This window comes from Bos indicus x Bos taurus, chromosome 28 (genome assembly GCF_003369695.1).
Source record: "Bos indicus x Bos taurus breed Angus x Brahman F1 hybrid chromosome 28, Bos_hybrid_MaternalHap_v2.0, whole genome shotgun sequence".
In the NCBI taxonomy this organism is placed as follows: Eukaryota; Metazoa; Chordata; class Mammalia; order Artiodactyla; family Bovidae; genus Bos; species Bos indicus x Bos taurus.
In genome coordinates, this window is record NC_040103.1 from 7,212,379 (window position 1) to 7,230,095 (window position 17,717).

The 17,717-nt window shown below is 41.1% G+C and overlaps 1 protein-coding gene, 1 long non-coding RNA gene and 1 other non-coding gene across 7 annotated transcripts; 1 reads left to right on the top strand and 2 right to left on the bottom strand.

The window, feature by feature from the left end:
- Positions 1–2,529: 2,529 nt before the first annotated feature.
- TRNAS-GGA lies at positions 2,530–2,601 on the bottom strand. The gene has a single exon. It is a non-coding gene; the product is annotated as a tRNA-Ser (tRNA).
- A 3,975-nt stretch (positions 2,602–6,576) lies between these two features.
- Positions 6,577–15,162, top strand: LOC113885455 (cytochrome c oxidase assembly factor 6 homolog). Of its 5 annotated transcripts, none has more exons than XM_027530784.1 (3): positions 6,577–6,682; positions 7,413–7,572; positions 14,812–15,162. In XM_027530784.1, the coding sequence occupies exons 2-3, from the start codon at positions 7,429–7,431 to the stop codon at positions 14,905–14,907; spliced, it is 240 nt and encodes a 79-aa protein (XP_027386585.1). In that variant the 5' UTR covers positions 6,577–6,682; positions 7,413–7,428; the 3' UTR covers positions 14,908–15,162. The 5 variants fall into 5 exon arrangements, with proteins under 5 accessions (XP_027386585.1, XP_027386586.1, XP_027386583.1 ...); XM_027530785.1 differs by having other exon boundaries at positions 6,583–6,675; XM_027530782.1 differs by having other exon boundaries at positions 6,658–7,216.
- LOC113885456 lies at positions 9,924–10,225 on the bottom strand. Its single transcript, XR_003509215.1, has 2 exons — positions 10,185–10,225; positions 9,924–10,086 (listed from the first exon to the last, which is right to left on the bottom strand). It is a non-coding gene; the product is annotated as an uncharacterized LOC113885456 (long non-coding RNA).
- Positions 15,163–17,717: the final 2,555 nt, after the last annotated feature.

Here is a 17,717-nt window from a genome sequence, read left to right on the forward strand (position 1 = left end):
TCCATTTCTCCTAAGGGATTTCTGCCCACAGTAGTAGATATAATGGTCATCTGAGTTAAATTCACCCATTCCAGTCCATTTGAGTTCAATGATTCCTAGAATGTTGACGTTCATTCTTGCCATCTCTTGTTTGACTACTTCCAATTTCCCTTGATTCATGAATCTGACACTCCAGGTTCCTATGCAATATTGTTCTTTACAGCATCAGACCTTGCTTCTATCACCAGTCACATGCACAACTGGGCATTGTTTTTGCTTTGGCTCCATCCCTTCATTCTTTCTGGAGTTATTTCTCCACTGATCTGCAGTAGCATATTGGGCACCTACTGACCTGAGGGGTTTCTCTTTCAGTATCCTCTCATTTTGCCTTTTCAAACTGTTCACGGGGTTCTCAAGTCAAGAATACTGAAGTGGTTTGCCATTGCCTTCTCTAGTGGACCACATCCTGTCAGCATTAGCAATAAAAAGCATTAGCATCCGTATTTGCAGAGTTGAGGGTCCGTGGCCTAGAAAATCTAGGAGGTCAGAAGGGGGCACTCTTGACCTCTAAGAATCAAAATGTTAAAAGCAGCCAGGTAGTGGAAGGTCACTGATGTATTTAAGCAACATCCCTAAAATAGGAGTGAAGAATAGGCTCCTTGTACCTAATTACAAAGTTGGCCGGATTGTTTTCAGCTCTTCAGTGGATCTGGAAAGACAGGAGGAGGGGAGGGGAGAAGATAAGGTAAGACGGTTTGCTTAAAGTGCCCAAACTGACTGAATCAGAAAGAGATTCTGAGGACTGGAAGTTAAAATGTAAAGAAGTTTCAGGAATACCTGCTTTTCCTTCTTCTGTATTGCTGTGATATGATTTTTTAAAAATTCATCCTTCTATGTTTTAATAGGTTTTAGGAAGTTTAAGATAAGAATCTTAGGTAATGAAAAAGCATTGTGCTATAGTTTAATTGACGGTGCTTTTTCGTTTCTTAAGTGGGCTCCCCTAATAGATGGGCTTTGCTGGTAGCTCAGCTGGTAAAGAATCTGCCTACAATGCAGGAGACCCCGTTTTGATTCCTGGGTTGGCAAGATACCCCAGAGAAGGGATAGGCTACCCACTTCAGTATTCTTCCTGGAAAATTCCACGGACAGAGAGGAGCCTGGCAGACTACAGTCCATGGGGTCGCAAAGAGTCAGACACTGAGCAACTTTCATTTTCTTTTCTTAGGGGTACATAAAACAATGGGGCAAATTATAATTAACGCATCTTAAATTTAATGGAACATAAGGTTTCTAAGTTCAAGATCAAGTGACCTCTAAAATACAGTAATACTAATAACTAATATTTCCTAGAGCACTTATCACACACTATATTCAGAATTTTATGTTTACTGCTTATTGTCTCTCTGTTAGATTTCACATTCCACATAACAGGAATTTTCATCTATATTGTTCTCTGATGTCTCCCAAGCCCCTAAAACAGTGCCCAGCACACAGTAAGTCCTCAGTCAACATTTGTTGAGTGAGTGAATGAATGAATGAAATCTTTGCATGTGCTATTCTAAGTGCTTTGTTTAGAACAGTCCATTTAACTTTCACAAGAAACCTAAGTAGATATTCTAATCATCCACATGTTCAGTTGAGGAAACCCATGTGTATATAAGTTCAGTAACCTGTCCAAGGTCCATAGCTTGACATTACTGGCAGGGGGAGTGGGTAGAACTCAAGCCTAGTCACACTCTTATCCACTGAACTTCTGACAATGCCTGTGTTTCCTTTCTTGATTTAATTCCTATTCCAGGCTCCCACTGTAGTTGGTGCATGCCTTTACCATAGCCCTTAATACTCTTTATTAGAGGGCAGTATGGGTTATGTCCTCCCCAAGAATGAGCTTCACAAGGGCCAAGATCTATCCTTATTTATCTTTCTATCCCCAAGGCCAATCACGGTGCCTGGCACTGTGCAGGTGCTTAAAACCTGTGAAGTAATCTGGCTATGTAAGTAGAGAACAAGGAGCGTGAAAGAAGAGTCAACAGTTTCCAACTAGAAGCCAAAGGACTTACAGAACTGATGAAAAGAACAGCTTATAAGCAGAAGCTGTTCTGGAGAAAGAATACTATGTGTTCCAATTTTAACCTTATTGGAGTGATGGAAGAACAAACAGATGGAGATGAACCTTAGAGACTTGGAAAGAGAGAACTGGCACAAAGGTTCTTTTAGGACTAAAACACAGACTTGCAAGTCTTTCTGGAAAAAAAAAAAAAAAAGCAAAGTAGAGCTATGATCAGCTCACCATGGAAAACAGAATGCAAAGAAAAGAAAAAGAAAAAAAAGGCAACATCTTGGAGCATCATCATGTCGCGAAGTTGCTCAGTCATGTCTGACCTTTTGTGACCCCATGGACTGTAGCCTACCAGGCTCCTCTCTCCGTGGGATTCTCCAGGCAAGAGTACTGGAGTGGGTTGCCATTTCCCAGGCAAGAGTACTGGAGTGGGTTGCCATTTCCCAGGCAAGAGTACTGGAGTGGGTTGCCATTTCCTTCTCCAGGGAATCTTCCCAACCCAGGGATTGAACCCGGGTCTCCTGCATTCCAGGCAGGTGCTTTAACCTCTGAGCCACCAGGGAAGCCCCTACCTACAGTTAAGCATACCTATAGTTCATAGGAGGAAGAAGACAAGGATTCAGCACAGAGATCTAAAAGAATTCCAAAGGATCTCTGCAGCAACACTGAAGTCAAAGAAATCTTTCTTGTTTGTGTCCCTGAGTAGGAGTCTGTGATGACTGCTTTGTAAAACAGTACAGATTATAAATAAAAGTCAGTGGGCAGCAACAGAAAAACAACACATACATTTTCAGTGCTACTGGATCTGTCTGGCCCTGCCCACCACTGGTTTGGGGAGCTACTTAGTTCAGACTGGAGAACGCCCACACGAAGCTTCTCTCGATGGTAATACAACATGCCTTCTACCTCTTCACCCTGACTTCTCTTCGCCTCCTCTCTTATCCAAACATAGGCGGGAGATTACACTTCCTTTGGGTCAAAACAGCACATCTGAAATCATTTTATGGCACCCTTATTCTTTTACTTGCCCACAGTCTTCAAGATTTTTTAAGTGAATCTGGCCTCTGCAATTCTTATCCTGCATTATTGTTTTTATTATTTACCATATCAACACCTCAAAATTTCTCTCTTCTAGTTGTTTTTGCTCTTGGCTAGACCACAGAGCTTCTTGAGAATAGCAGGGGTGGGGGAAAGGGCATTATTGCAATTCATTGAATCTCTTTGGTAATATTCTCCTTGTCTGTGCACCAGGCATGGACTTCCCAATGTGTTGCAACTGGTAAAGAATCTGCCTGCCCATGCAGGAGACACAGGAGACCCAACTTCAATCCCCAGGTTGGGAAGATCTGGAGGAGGAAATGGCAATCTACTCCAGTATTCTTGCCTGGAAGACTCCATGGACAGAGGAGCCTGGTGGGCTGCAGTCAATGGGGTTGCAAAGGGTCAGGCACGACTGAGCACATGCACAGGCACTGTGCCCCAGGCCTACCAGCAGGAATTGCTTGGCAGCCCAAGTGGCAGTTAGCACTAGAGACTATTGACTTTTGACCTAGAAGAGCACATAAGATGGTAAAGTCATTAAAAACTTAGTAATCACACTATAAATATTCTGAATTACCATTATTTTTACCTTTCTGTGACTCAAATGTACTAAAGATGACCTTTATCTGGCCAAATAACTACTCTACTTAAAAGTTATATATGACATATATTCATTCTTACTCACAGAAGAGTGTATAAGATATATTGTACAGTTCAAAGAATAAGTATAAAACAACATCCAGTTTTAGAAACAGAACATTGTCAGCGCCTCGGAAGCCCTCCTTGATCACATCCTGTATCTCTTAGCAGTTTTATTATTTAATGTATGTATCCTTAACAGTAGAGCTGAGTTTTGCATTTTTGAATCTGATGTAAGTGGAAACGTATTTAGTCTTTTTTTATATATTTTATTTTTTAACTTTACAATATTGTATTGGTTTTGCCATATTTGCCTCCTTTACTCAGCACTGAGATTCATCATGTTATTATAGATGGCTATAATGGTTGTCAATTTTCATTGGTGTATTATATTTCACTGTATGACCACATCACAATTTATCCATCCTATTATTGATATGTTTGGATTGTTTGTTGTTTTTAGCTATTATAAAGATGCACATATATGAGATTCTGAACAGAATTGCTGTCATAGTGAATGTGTATCTTCAACTTTACTAGATAAAGTCACAGTTTTCCAAAGTGATTGTATCAATTTACACTACCATTAATTAGTGTTCGAGGATTCTCTTTGCTTTATCCTGCTTGAAAGTTTATTACTGTCAGACTTAATTATTCTTTGGTCTGGTGGGTGCGTACTAATATGGCATTGTGATTTTCATGTTCATGTCTGTGGCTACTAATATGGATGTGCATATTTTCTACTGTCATTTATATTTCTTCATAGGTGCTGTGCCTACTTAAGCTGTTTGCCTATTTTTAGTATTAGGTCATCTGTTTCTTACTGATTCATAGGTGTCTATATATTTTGGGTACTAATTCCTCATTATATGCTTTGCAAACTTCTCCCATATTGTGGCTTTTCCACTCACTTTATGGTGGTATTTTGTAAACAAATGTCCTTAATTTTAATGTAGTTGAATGTATCGATCTTTTCCTTTATGGCTAAAAAAAGTTATTCTCAAACCTAAAGTCTTAAAATCATTCTCCCATATAGGTCCTAATTTACCTGAAATACTTGGAGTCAGATGTGTTCTGGAATACAGACTTTTCTGGATGTTGGAAAGGTACCACAGAACATGCAGTGTACACTATATGAGAAGAAATGGGACAGTACCTATGATCAAAAATACCAATATTTCCACAGCAAAACATATCATCAGCTAAGTGATATATAAGTGATTATCAGGTCACTAAGTCACATTTTTTTTTTTTTTCCACCAAATGAGTTCCAAAGAGTTGGGTTTTCAAAGTTTGGAGATTCTGTAATTAGTACAAAAGTTATGGTAGCCTTATATAATAAAAAATGGAATTTTTCAAAGTTTGGAGGAATTAACTGGTGGAAACATGAACCTGGAATTTGTGTGTGAGTTCTTTACTACTGATTCAAATTATATACTGGTTTGGGACTATTCATATTTTCTTCTCTTGAGTGAGCTAGTTGTTTTTCTTGAGATTTGCACAATCATCTAAATTATATTTGCATTAAGTTGTTTATAAGATGTTCTCTTTTGATTTCTAAAATACAGTTTCATTACTGGTATAATTTGTTAATATCTCTCCTTTTATTGCCCAATCCCATTAAATTTTTGTCAATGTTATTAGTCTTTTCCCCCCAAAAAAATCAACTTTGGATTTTAAAAATCTACTGTATGAAGTGATGTGCTAGTGCACTAAAACAAAACAAAACACTATTGAACAGAACAAAACACTATCTTGTTTGATTTCCACAGTGTGAAGATTCCCATCAGAGGCAATTTCAAGCTAGCAGTATGATACTATTGATCATGGAATTGGTAAGATTTCTGCTTTTAGCATTAAAAGATTTCTGCTTTTAGCATTATTTCCCTCCTACTTTCCTTAACTTTGCTCTCCTTTTTCTAACTTCTGGAAAGGGGATGTTTAGCTGAAGATCTTTCAGCCTCTTTTCTAGTATACTTACTTAAGATTGTAAATTTTCCTTAAGTACTTCATTAGCTTTATTCTACAGGTGTTCCTATTGTATTTTATTGTTTGGCTCAAAGTAATTTCTCATTATTAGCATTATGATTGGCTATGGGTTATATGGGCTTATTTTTATAATTCTTTATTGATTTCTAGCTTAACTAGAACATGTGCTTAAAAAAACACATGCCGATTGACCTTTAAAATTTGTTGCGAGTCACTTTACAGCTAGGTATGTGGTTGATGTTGGCAGTATGTTCGCTTTCCAAAAAACCTATGCTCTGACTTTGGTTGTTTTTCTGAGAGTATTCACTAGGTCAAATTCACACATCATTTTATTCAGATTTTCTATATCGTTTCTGATTTTCTTTTGCTTAATAGTCACTGGGGAAGGCTTGTTAAAAATCATCTATAGAAGAAATCCGCAAGAGTTCAAACAAGGAAAAGGTGATGGATGATGTTAAGAGATGTAACCGGATCAAACCTGAATCTGGAAACCGGGAGTTTGGTACCCTGGATTCTCAGCTTAGTCACTTATTTGCCATGTGTCCTGGGGCGTCACCGCCTCTTTCTGGGGGCCATTTCTTTTTTTCTTTTAATCTAAGAAGCGAGGAGTTAAGCCCTTACAGCTCTTTGAGGTTTCGTCTCTTTCTCGCCTCAGGTGCCAACTTCCACACAAAGTCGCCGTTTCCGGCAGGGCTTGCACATGAAATCTTCCGGCCGGCGCTTGGCGCAATGTGTATACAAATTTAGATTCACGAAAGGAGCACAGTTCGTTAAAATTACGAAAAACTGTAGGGTGACAGACACTGAGATATTAATAAAGCCAAAGCCACTCTGAGGAGTGACCAGATCCCACCCACTTTTCACCTCCACGACCGCTAGGACCCGGTGCCCTAGCTGGGGCAGGCACGGAAGTCACTCCGACACATAAGAGAAGGGAACCGGAAGTCCCGTCCTCCTGGAACAGAACGGTAACCTGTAAGGGTCATTCCAAGGCCAGCGAATTCGCTAAGTGAATTGTTTCCTTGAGGTGCTGGGGTCTACGTGACTTGCCCAAGCGGGCGAGGCGACAGTGCGGCGCCAACTCGGCCCCACGCCCTTCTTCCCGGGTTGTTGGGCCGCGTGATTCTTTCCTCCCGTCGGCGCCGAAGGGAACCTTGTTCTGGGCGGGCGGAGAGGTGGGCTTGCTGGCGGGGCCGGGTGGGGCGCGCCCGAGAGGCTATGGACCCGGGAGGTAGCTGACTCTCCGCGAGCCTCGGGCTTCTCTTCTGTCAGACGAAGTAGCTCTCCTTGGCCTGCCTGGTGATTTTGCCCTCCTGCATTTTTGTACAGCACTTTGGTTCGAACAGCAACCCTTTAAAATGGGTAGTGCTACCCTCGTTTTACCAATGGGGAAATAGTCTCGAGAGAATACACGCACTGGCTTAAGCGACAGACCATGTGGGAGCCAGGAATCTAACAGCGGCTTTCTGAGGCCAAGCTGCTACCTCAGCAGCGGAGCAATTACATGGAGTAAGAGATAAGCTTCCCCTGCGAGTGCTCTTATGATAACGTTCCTGTAGAACTGATTAGTTGTGGTCGCATCATTAAAATCCGGAGGCAAAGCTTTAAAAAGAGGGGGTCGGAGGGAACGACAGTATCTTTTTCTTTGGCTTGCCTTCTCTGGTATTATAAGTCCCTTGTTAATATCACATATTTTGGTTGACAGCTTGAGTCCGCTAGGAATGGCAGCCCCAACTATGAAAGAAAGGCAGGCTTGCTGGGGAGCCCGCGATGAGTACTGGAAGTGTTTAGATGAAAATACAGAGGATGCTTCTAAGTGCAAGAAGTTAAGAAGCTCATTTGAATCAAGTTGTCCCCAACAGTGGGTAAGTTACACTTGCACATGTTGCTGTTCACTGTCAAAATACATAGAGCTTATAGTGAGTGGTGAACTATGAAATGAAGGACCCTCTGAGGTGTATCAAGTCAACAGTTTCTGTGAGCAGCAGAGAAAACCTTGTCCGGTAATACAGGCTTGTTTTATGTACATATTGCGCAGACCTTTGGCAAATGTCACCAGACTCTTTAAAGTTCCTTGAAAAACAAACTGGGGTCTGGACTCAAGACTACTGTGATAAATAACCAAAAAATTCCAACCCCCTAAATTGGTAGATTTTTGCAGGATCTTCTTCTTTTTTTTTTTTTTTTTTAATATTTATTTGGCTGTCCTGGGTCTTAGTTGTGGCATGTGGGATCTTTATTTGTGGCATGTGGGATCTAGTTCCATGTTGTTGTTAGAAGGAAATGGCAGCCCACTCCAGTATTCTTGCCTGGAGAATCCCATGGACAGAGGAGCCTGGCAGGCTATAGTCCATGGGGTTGCAAAGAGTCCAACATAACTTCACTTTCACTTTCTTCTTTACAAGCCCACGGATTGTAGCCCTTCAGGCTCTTCTATCCATGGAATTTTCCTCCTCCAGGAGATCTTCCCCACTTAGGGATCAAACCTACATTTCTGCATGTCCTGCATTGCAGGAAGATTCTGTACCTCTGAGTCACAGGGAAGCCCTCTAGTTCCCTGACCAGGGATCAAACCCAGGTCCCCTGTGTTGGGAGCACAGAGTCTTAGTCACTGGATCACCAGGGAAATCCCTTTCCAGGATCTTCTGAAAGGATAGTATTTAATCTTGGGCAAGAGTTGGCAGGTTCATCTTCCTAGAGCTCCTGTCAGAAATAAAGCTTTCCCTGTTGGCTGCTCAAAATCATGTGATCATATACCTGAAACACAAAGGAGCTCAGGGAGTAGAAGAAACAAAATGATCGCATGGGGGATTCTGCCACCAGCCCCTCCAGACGCCTCGCTGACACATGCTCATGCTCTGTAGGGCCTGTCCTTCAAATGGGATGGGGTGGAAAAGGCACCTCCCATCACCAGGCTCAGTAAGTGCTTGATGCTCTTCACTAACACCCTTTGAGTTGCATGTTATTGCTGTCAGTTTCTGGATCAGACAGCAGAAGCCCAGAGCATTGCAATAACTTGCTTGCTCTGTATTGGTCAGTAAGTGGCAGAACCATAGTTCTAAGTCAGGTCCAGCTGGCTACTGTGAGGTTTGAACTTTGATTTGATTTCTTACCATCATGCTCCTCCAAACTTTACCAAGCAGTTTGAGAACAGATCATTTTAGAGATGAGGTGGATTTACGACCTTCACCTTTTCACACCTCAAATGTTTAGATGAAGAAGCTGAGGCTTGAAGACCACAAGAAGGCTGTGATGGAGGGTAGGGATGATGGCATTGAAGAGATAATTGCTTTAGATGAACTCTCTGTGTGTAAAAGCAGCACAGTGTAACCTGTCCCATGGGATTACTACGACAATCAGATGTCTAACTTGCCATATAAACTGAAAAGTGATAAATCAGGAGCTTGGTGGTTGGGTAGATAATGACTTAGGCAAATATTATACATCTCTGGTTTTCCCATTAGATAGATGCACAGAGACTTAACTCCTAGTTTACAAAGTAGGTGGAAAATGGGGGAGTTTGGGCCAACATCCAATTCCTTCAAGGCCTGGATACTGTTCCTGCCTATGCAACAGGCCCTTCTTCTCACTCTCTGCTCACTGGCTCTGTGGTCACTTAGAAACAGGGATGTAGGATGAGAGTGATGAAGCCATTTGAGTTGAGTGTTGGCAGGTTCCATGTCCACCCTTCCCTACCCGACATTTTCCCAGGAGAACCTCTTCACCCTGAGACATGTCTTTTGACAGCCTAGCCAGGATTTTCCACTCCAGGTTTACATGTCAGAATCATGTGGAAATATAAAAAAAAAGACAGCTATGTCTCAGACCTCATCTCAGATCTGCAAACTTCTGGAAGCTTCTTTTAAAAGGGCTCTGGCTCAACCGGTGATTCTGGTGGATAACCACAGCTGGAATCACTGTCTTAGCCCCTTTGAAAAGTTGCACTTCAGTCTTTTTTTTTTTTTTCCTCTTTCTCCCCACCAAAAGACACTGCTTTTTCTCCATCCTAATGGCTAATGGACCTTCCCATCTCCCTGATTTCAGGACAACTTCTGTTCTCAGCATCATAAAGGGTTTTTACCATCAGCCAGTGCTTCTTTATTGATGTCTCCTCCACTCATACATAGGCCGAGTGCCATGGCATGCAGGCCCACCCTCTGTCCAGGTTCCCGCATTCTAGTCACAGCTAACATTTATTAGTACAGGCTCTAGGCACTTCGGGTGCATCATCTATATAATTTATTCCTCACAGTAGCTCTGTTACCCCATTTTACTTCTGAGGGCCCAGGTCATGTGTAAGTGCAGAGCCTGCATTCAAGCTGAGTAGTCTTGAGTCCAGACCTCATGCTCTTCTCTGATCCACATCCTTCTTTTTGTCCCTGTCATGCAAGAAAAGAACCCGTGGATTAGACTGTGCAAATCTCATGTTCTGGAAACTTAGTCATAATGCAAGTTTATTTAAATACAAAAGCATTACCTTCTTGGTGGGCTTCCCTTGTGGCTCAGCTGGTAAAGAATCCACCTGCAATGCTGGAGACCTGGGTTCGATCCCTGGGTTGGGAAGATCCCCTGGAGAAGAGAAAGGTTACTCACTCCAGTATTCTGGTCTGAAGAATTCCATGGACTGTATAGTCCATGGGGTCGCAAAGAGTCGCAGACAACTAAGCGACTTTCACTTCACCTCCTTGGTGGCGTTCTTCCTTCATAATTCACTCCCCTAGTTTTCCTTGTCTCCAGCAGCCATAGCTTTTTGGCAGGCTTTCGTGTGTCTGTTAAATCATACCCTGTAGAGTTCCCTTCTATGCTGCTTAACTTTCCCAAGCCAGTCTTACCTGCAGCCATGGCTTGAAGTACCACTTAGGTGTTGAGGCCCAAATCTACATCCTCTCTAACTCCAGAGCTCTCTATTTGGATGTTCTCAAGGACCAACCTTGACCTCTGCATATACACGAATGAATTCTTCCTCATCTTGTATCCAACAGGCCCCTCCTCACCTGCTCCCCATCTCAGGCAAAGATACTAACATCAATACAGTCCCAGAAATGAGTGTCAGGCTCCACAGTGGGAATTGTTGAAGGACTGGTCTCAGGAGTGAAGCAGGGTAACACAACACCCCTGCAATAGGGTCGGATCCAGTGTGCTTAAGGAATAGCAAGGAGAGAATAGAAGTTAGGATATTCAGCACTGAGAAGCCGGGGACAGTGGCTTTTCCTCTGAGTGACAGGGGAAGCCACTGAGAAGCTTTGGGTTCAGGGTAAGGAGACAAGTGAGGGTATGAGGGGGATGATGGTCAATGAAAAGGTAGTGTGATCAATGGATTGTTGGCATCAGGGTCTTAGAAAGTGAAGAGTGGGCGTTCAGAGAACAGAAATGTTCAGAATTGGGGTTATGGCATGGCTATGTTTGTTGGTAAGGACGAGGGCTAGGCTTTGATCCTGGCAGTGAGGTAGGTTGGAGGAAAAGATCATTGAAGAAAGAGGTCAAGGAGCTGAGAGGCCAGGGTGTTGAAAGGATCAACCACATGGATACTGAAACCATCTGAGTTATGACATGAGTGTTGTTAGAGAAAATGACAACAACCTGAAAAGTTATAGATACCTCCAAGAAAAAAGGGGTGTGGGCAAAGTAGTCAAAGTAACTTCTGCTGCATTTGACAGGGACACACACCCCTGGAAAACCTTTGTCTTCTGCAGACTCAGTCCATAACTGAGCTGTTTTCTAGCCTGTGCCCTCAGGTTTTTGCTCCCTTTTCACCTTTTCTTTCTACTCAAGACTTGTTGAAGTCTTACCCAATTGCCATAGAATAAAAATGAAAGATATTTCCAGAGATGTGTATGAGAAGGTAGAGAGGGTGACAGGGAGGGAGGTGATGGGGTGTCCTCTGAGTGCATTTTATGCAAGATGTTGTGTTTGCATTTGCTTTAATTTTCATTCAGTCTTGTGAGGTGCCATTGTATCTCTTTTATATAATAGGAACTAAGGCTCAGAGAGGTGAAATAATTTGTTCAAGATCAGCTAACCAGTAAAGTGGTGGGGAGAGGATTAGAACAGAGGTCTCTCCAATTCCAGAATTTATATTCTTTCACTTAGCTGAAGTCACAGATGAATAGTAAAGATAAAAGTAGAACCAAATAGAGATTTACAGTGAATGCTTCTATCGTAAAACACTAAAAAAACAAATTTGTTACATAATATGTAGGCCATAAAACTAATATGTCATCACAAAACCAAATTACTTTTCCCTCCCTCCTTGCTTTGAGCTTCCCTGGTGGCTCAGTGGTAAAGAATTTGCCTGCCAAGCAGGAGACGTGGGTTCGATCCCTAGCCTGGGACAATCCCCTGGAGAAGGAAATGGCAAACCACTCCAGTATTCTTACCTGAGAAATCCCATGGACAGAGGAGTCTGGTGGGCTACAGTCCGTGGGGTTACAAAGAGTCAGACACAACTTAGCGACTGAGCAAGCATGCTCACCCCCTTGCTTAGCCCTTCCATCAGTTTGCCTTGTATTATGGTCCCACTTAAAGTCTCCTATTGGTTCTTTAACCGAGGAAGTAGCAGGGATCAGGTCTGTCATTCTAGCATCATCCAACGCAGGCTTCCATGAATAGAGCAACTGGACAGCGATATCTGTCAATTTGGATGGCATCACCAACTCAGTGCACATGAGTTTGAGCAAACTCCGGGAGATAGTGAAGGACAGGGAAACCTGGTGTGCTACAGTCCATGGGGTTGCAAAGAGTTGGACATGACCTAGTGACTGAACAACAACGTCAACTTTGGATATTATCTTTTCCCTGTCAAGCTTTGAAATGTCTCAGAAATGCCAGTATTTTGGCATTCATGCTACTATACTGCATCTCATTTAATGGCTTAGAGGACACTGGCATTGTATGTACAGTGCTTTTCAAGGAATGCCTGTTGATTTGTTAGCCTTTTTGGACATTAGCCTCGTAAATGTGCCTTCCACTGTTAACTGAATCAGGTGGTAAAGACTAGAGAGAAAAGATTTTCAAGCAGAGTATGACATATGAAAGGCATGGAAGCAAGATGCATGAGAATCAGCACACTGGGGAAATGGGGTAGCTCTGGGTGGCTAGCATTTCAGGGGTTGGTGGTACGCCCAGAGGATAGCCAGGTGGGCAGAGATTTAGTCTTGAATGACCTCGTTTGTCTTACAAACAAGGAGTTTGGATGTTGCCCTTGAAGGCAATGAGGATACCTTGAAAGATCTTTAAACAAGCAGTGACATGATCAAATTGAGATTTCCAAAAGATACTTGGCAGTGGCGTGACAGGTGGATTGAAGGTGGAGAAACCAGTTATAGAGCTGTTACAGCAATCCAAGTGAGAAATGATGCCGGCCTGTATTGTAGCGATCAAGACGGGGAAAGAGATCGGAGCATTTGGGTGGATAGTGATGCAGTCACTGAAATAGGGGACAGAGGAGGAAAAACATGTCTGTAGAGAAGTAAGTTCTGGACAAGTTGGGAGTGAAATCTAAGTAGGACCATTAAGTGGAATTATCCCTTAATTCCATTTGAAAATGTAACAGGAGAAATGCATAGATCTATTGATCTGCCACAGAAATGTTAAGGACATTGTCTACTTCTTCATCTGATATCCTTTACATATGACATCCGTCCCAGCTCAGTCAGCCTAAGGCCACCAGAGGTATGTAGTCTGACAGTGAGATTTATTAGCATGCTGTGACCAGGGAGCCCATGCATTGGAGTTGCTGTGGGCCACTCACCAAGTGGAAAGGAGTTATCAGAGGGCTTGGGGAAGGATAGGGTTTAGGTGAAATTGAAGTGAAGTGATGCTTTGATGGGCTCTGTGTATAAGCAGGCCATCAACTCTGGACTGAGAAGTGGACCCAGGGTCCTATTTCCTACAAAGATAAATGCTGAATGTCATATGCTCACAAGTCCCTTACTTGCAGTCCTGCACCTGAGCTGGCGATCAGGACTACTTCTTTGTGTCAAAGTGCCAGCCAGATCTCTCAGGTAAAAGTGGGGGTGTTTTATTTTTACCAAAGTAACTTCAAAGAACAAATTTCTGATAGTTTGATTTTGGAAAACAGTTTTTTGGTGAATAAGAAAGCAGGCGTCACTCAAAGGGGTTTCTTAGGACAGTCTTTGCCTGTAGTACATCCTCTGGAGGAATGTTAACATCTTTTATCCCAGCTCGAGACAGGGCAGGGCAGATTTTTACATTCTCAGTCTAAGCTCATTTTTACTTACTTGGGCTCCACTGAAATATTCAACAATTAAATCCTAAGAAAAGTTTTTCTATTCTGATAGTGAAAATGTGTGTCGTATCCTGCCTTTGCCTTGTCTGCAGAACAGCTCAGATAAAGACTATGAAGATTTTGTGTCTGGCCTTGGTTTTCTACTTCTTTGATTTTACTGTTTCAGGATATGGGGCTTTACGATACTCCAGACTACCTGTGGCAAGAGGAGGATGTAAACAGAAATAATAAAATGAAATCTTTAAGTTATTAAAGCTTTACCATCAGTTTCCTTATTCATAGTTCATACATATAATTTTTAATTATGTGTGTCTCCTTAAATGTATGTTTCTGGATAAGATAAACTTAATAAAAATATCATGACTGATTAGGTATTCCCTGGTGGGCCAGTGATTAAGACTTTGTGCTTCCACTGCAGGGGGTTTGAGTTCAATTCCTGGTTGGGGAACTAAGATCCCATATGCCATGTAGTGCGGCCAAAAATAAATAGAAATACCATGGCTGGTGAATTATAAAGCTTATTGAACTCATAGTTGATAGGAAAAACTTGTACAGTGCCTTAAATCATGAAGTCTTATGACCTGAGCGTTCTGTGCACCCTCGTGGCACATTTTACATGTCTAAGCACAGATACGCTTCTTGAGAAAGGTGCACAGCACACTCAAATTCTCAGCAGGGTTCATAACCCAAGAAGGGTTAGAATTCACTGGTCTACACTCCCTTTATAGAGACTCTAGAATATAAATTACTTAGGCTACTTACATAATTTATATTGAATAATTAATTACATTTAAGTCTGTTCCTTGTGTTTAATCTGTATAGCTTACCCTTATTTCAAACCCTTTTTTCTCAACAGATAAAATATTTTGATAAAAGAAGAGACTACTTAAAATTCAAAGAAAAATTTGAAGCAGGAGATTTCCAGCCTTCGAAAATGACTGCAAAGTCCTAGGCTGTTCTGAACACTTCAGAAAGGTTGAAATTACTTTTTCTGGACATTCAAAAATGCTTTGACTCTGGGACAATAGTAGTTTGAATGATGGCAGACACCAAAGCCTGTTTCATATATCTGGTTCTTAATTTAAATGATCAAGTAACAAGATTGCATTATTCAAAGTATGAAGAATTGAAGTAAAATGATATGAAATATGCTTAATTTAGTACATATATATTTTAAGAAAAAATTAAACATAATTATAAAAACGTGTGCCTTTGTGCTGTTGGAGGGTGGGGAGTAGCCAGATACCATTTGAGAGATATATACTGAAAAAAGGAGATAGATTTCCATTGTCCTGGGAGTTAGCATTTTAATACAGCCACCAAAAAATGAGGAATTGAAGGTTCAACTTCAGATATACAGGTAATATAATCAAGACCATCTACAAAAGAGCCTTACAGCTAATATAGTTAACGATAAGACAATGAATGGCTTCCCAGGTGACTCGGGGGTAAAGAATCCTGCTGCCAGTGCAGAGATGCGGATTTGATCCCTGAGTTGGGAAGATCCCCTGAGGGAAACGGCTACCCACTCCAGTATTGTTGCCTGGGAAATCTCATGGACAGAGGAGCCCGGTGGGCTGCAGTCCATGGGGTTGCAGAGTTAGACATGGCTTGGTTACTAAACAACAAGACAATGAATGCTTTTTCCCTAAAATCAGCAACAAGGTAAAAATGTCCCCACTTGTCCTATTCAACACTGTATTGGATTCCCAGCTACTTCAGTTAAGACAAAAAAAAGCATACAAATGGGAAAGAAAGAAGAAATAAAACTGGCTCTATTCATGGACAATATGATTATCTCTATAGAATATACCAAAGAACCTACAAAAAAAGCACCTAGAATTAGTGAGTGAATCTTAGAAAGGTGGCAGGAAACAAGGTCAATATACAAAAGAAAATCGTATTTGTGTATACCACCATGAAAAACTGGAATCTAAAACTTAAAATACACCATTTACAATAGCACTAAAAAAACAAAGGAATACTTAGATATAATCTAACAGTATGTGTAGGACCTACATCCTCAGAACTAAAAAACATTGAAATCAGAGAACAACTTAATTGGAGAGGTACTGTGTTCATGAATTAGAAGATTCAGTGTTGTTAAGGAACTGTTAAATTCTCCCCAGTTTATTCTATGGGTTCAAATTAACCCCAGTAAAAATCTCAGGATTTTTGGTATATACTGACAAGCTGATTCTAAAATTTGTATGGAAAGGCAAAATAATTCTGAAAAGAACAAAATTGGAAGGTTCATATTAAATGATTTTAATGCTGTAAAGCTCCAGTAATTAAGGACAATATGGTATTGGCAGGATAGACACATGGTTACAGAACAGAAGAGAGTCCAGAAGTACAGCCACACAGACGCAGTCAACGGAGCTTGGACAAGGGGGAAAGGGGGTGTCCACACACAGTAAAATGAACGCCGGAACAAACTGCACTTTGTTAAATAGATACAAAAAAACCTCAAAATAGAGCACAGACTTAAATGTCAAATATAAAACTAACAGAAGAAAGTATAGAGAAAGTCTACATGATTTTGGGTTTGGAAGTGAATTTTTAGATGATGACCTCAAAAGCACAATCCATAAGAGGAAATAAAGCTAAGTTGGACTTTATCAATATTAAAAATTTCTGCTCTGTGAAAGACACTATTAAGAGAATGAAAAGATAAATTACAAACTGGGAGAGAATATTTGCAAGTCATAAATATAGAGAATTTGTATCTAGAATATTGAACGCTTATTTTAAAAAATCACCCAAGTTTAAAAAATGGGCAAATTGTGTTTTCAGGAATCTATTCAGTGTTATAAATAATACTATGAAGACACTCCCTATTATTTGTAGAGTAATGCAAACTAAAGCCATAACAGTTTATCACTACATACCTATTAGAACGGCTTAAAAACATTGATGGTACCAAGTGCTGACGAAGACGCAGGGAAACAGAACTGGTATTCACGGCTGGTGGAGAAGGAGGCTGCCTCTGAAGGGGTCACAAAGGAAGTTTTAGGTGTGGAAGCTGCTTTGTATGGCATCGAGGTGTGCACTTGTCAGAACCCACAAGTTATATAAGAGTGACTTTGTGCACACTAAAATCCAATAGGACTTTGGGAGAATTCTAGTTTGGAATGAAGACTGATAAACCAGTCTAACTATTACAAATATATGACATAAACTCACTGAAAGGAATGGCTAAGAAAGGAACTGACCCACGTAACTTGGTCAGACATTGGAGGAGACTATGGCGTAGAACCAATACAGCATCCAGGGTGCCAAGGCCAGTGCTCCTGGGACAGAAAAAGGATCAGTGCGAAACGGGGAACCTGGACATGGATCAGAATTGTTTGCTTAGTGAACAGCACCATTATCAATGTTAACTTCTTAGTTTTGATGAATGTCTATGGTTATGTAAGATCCTATTAGAGGTATCTGGGTGAAGTGCATGTGTACTATCTTTGCAACTCTAATGCAAAACAAAAATTGTTTTAATAAAGCTGCAGAAGAAAAGCATATATACAGGTAACAGATTCTGAAATCTAAATATTATTTAAACCGACCCAGACAATGATTATGTTCACTGCTGGAAGGTGATAGTTACCATTAAATAATAAAGTAATCCTAATAACAAAACCCTCTGAAGAATAGAAACAGAAAATCAACACTTGAGGGTTCCAGTCTTACTTTTGGTAACAATGAGCAAAAGTCACCTCCTCTGGGTCCTTGTAGAAACACTGAGAATACAGACTACTATCTAGT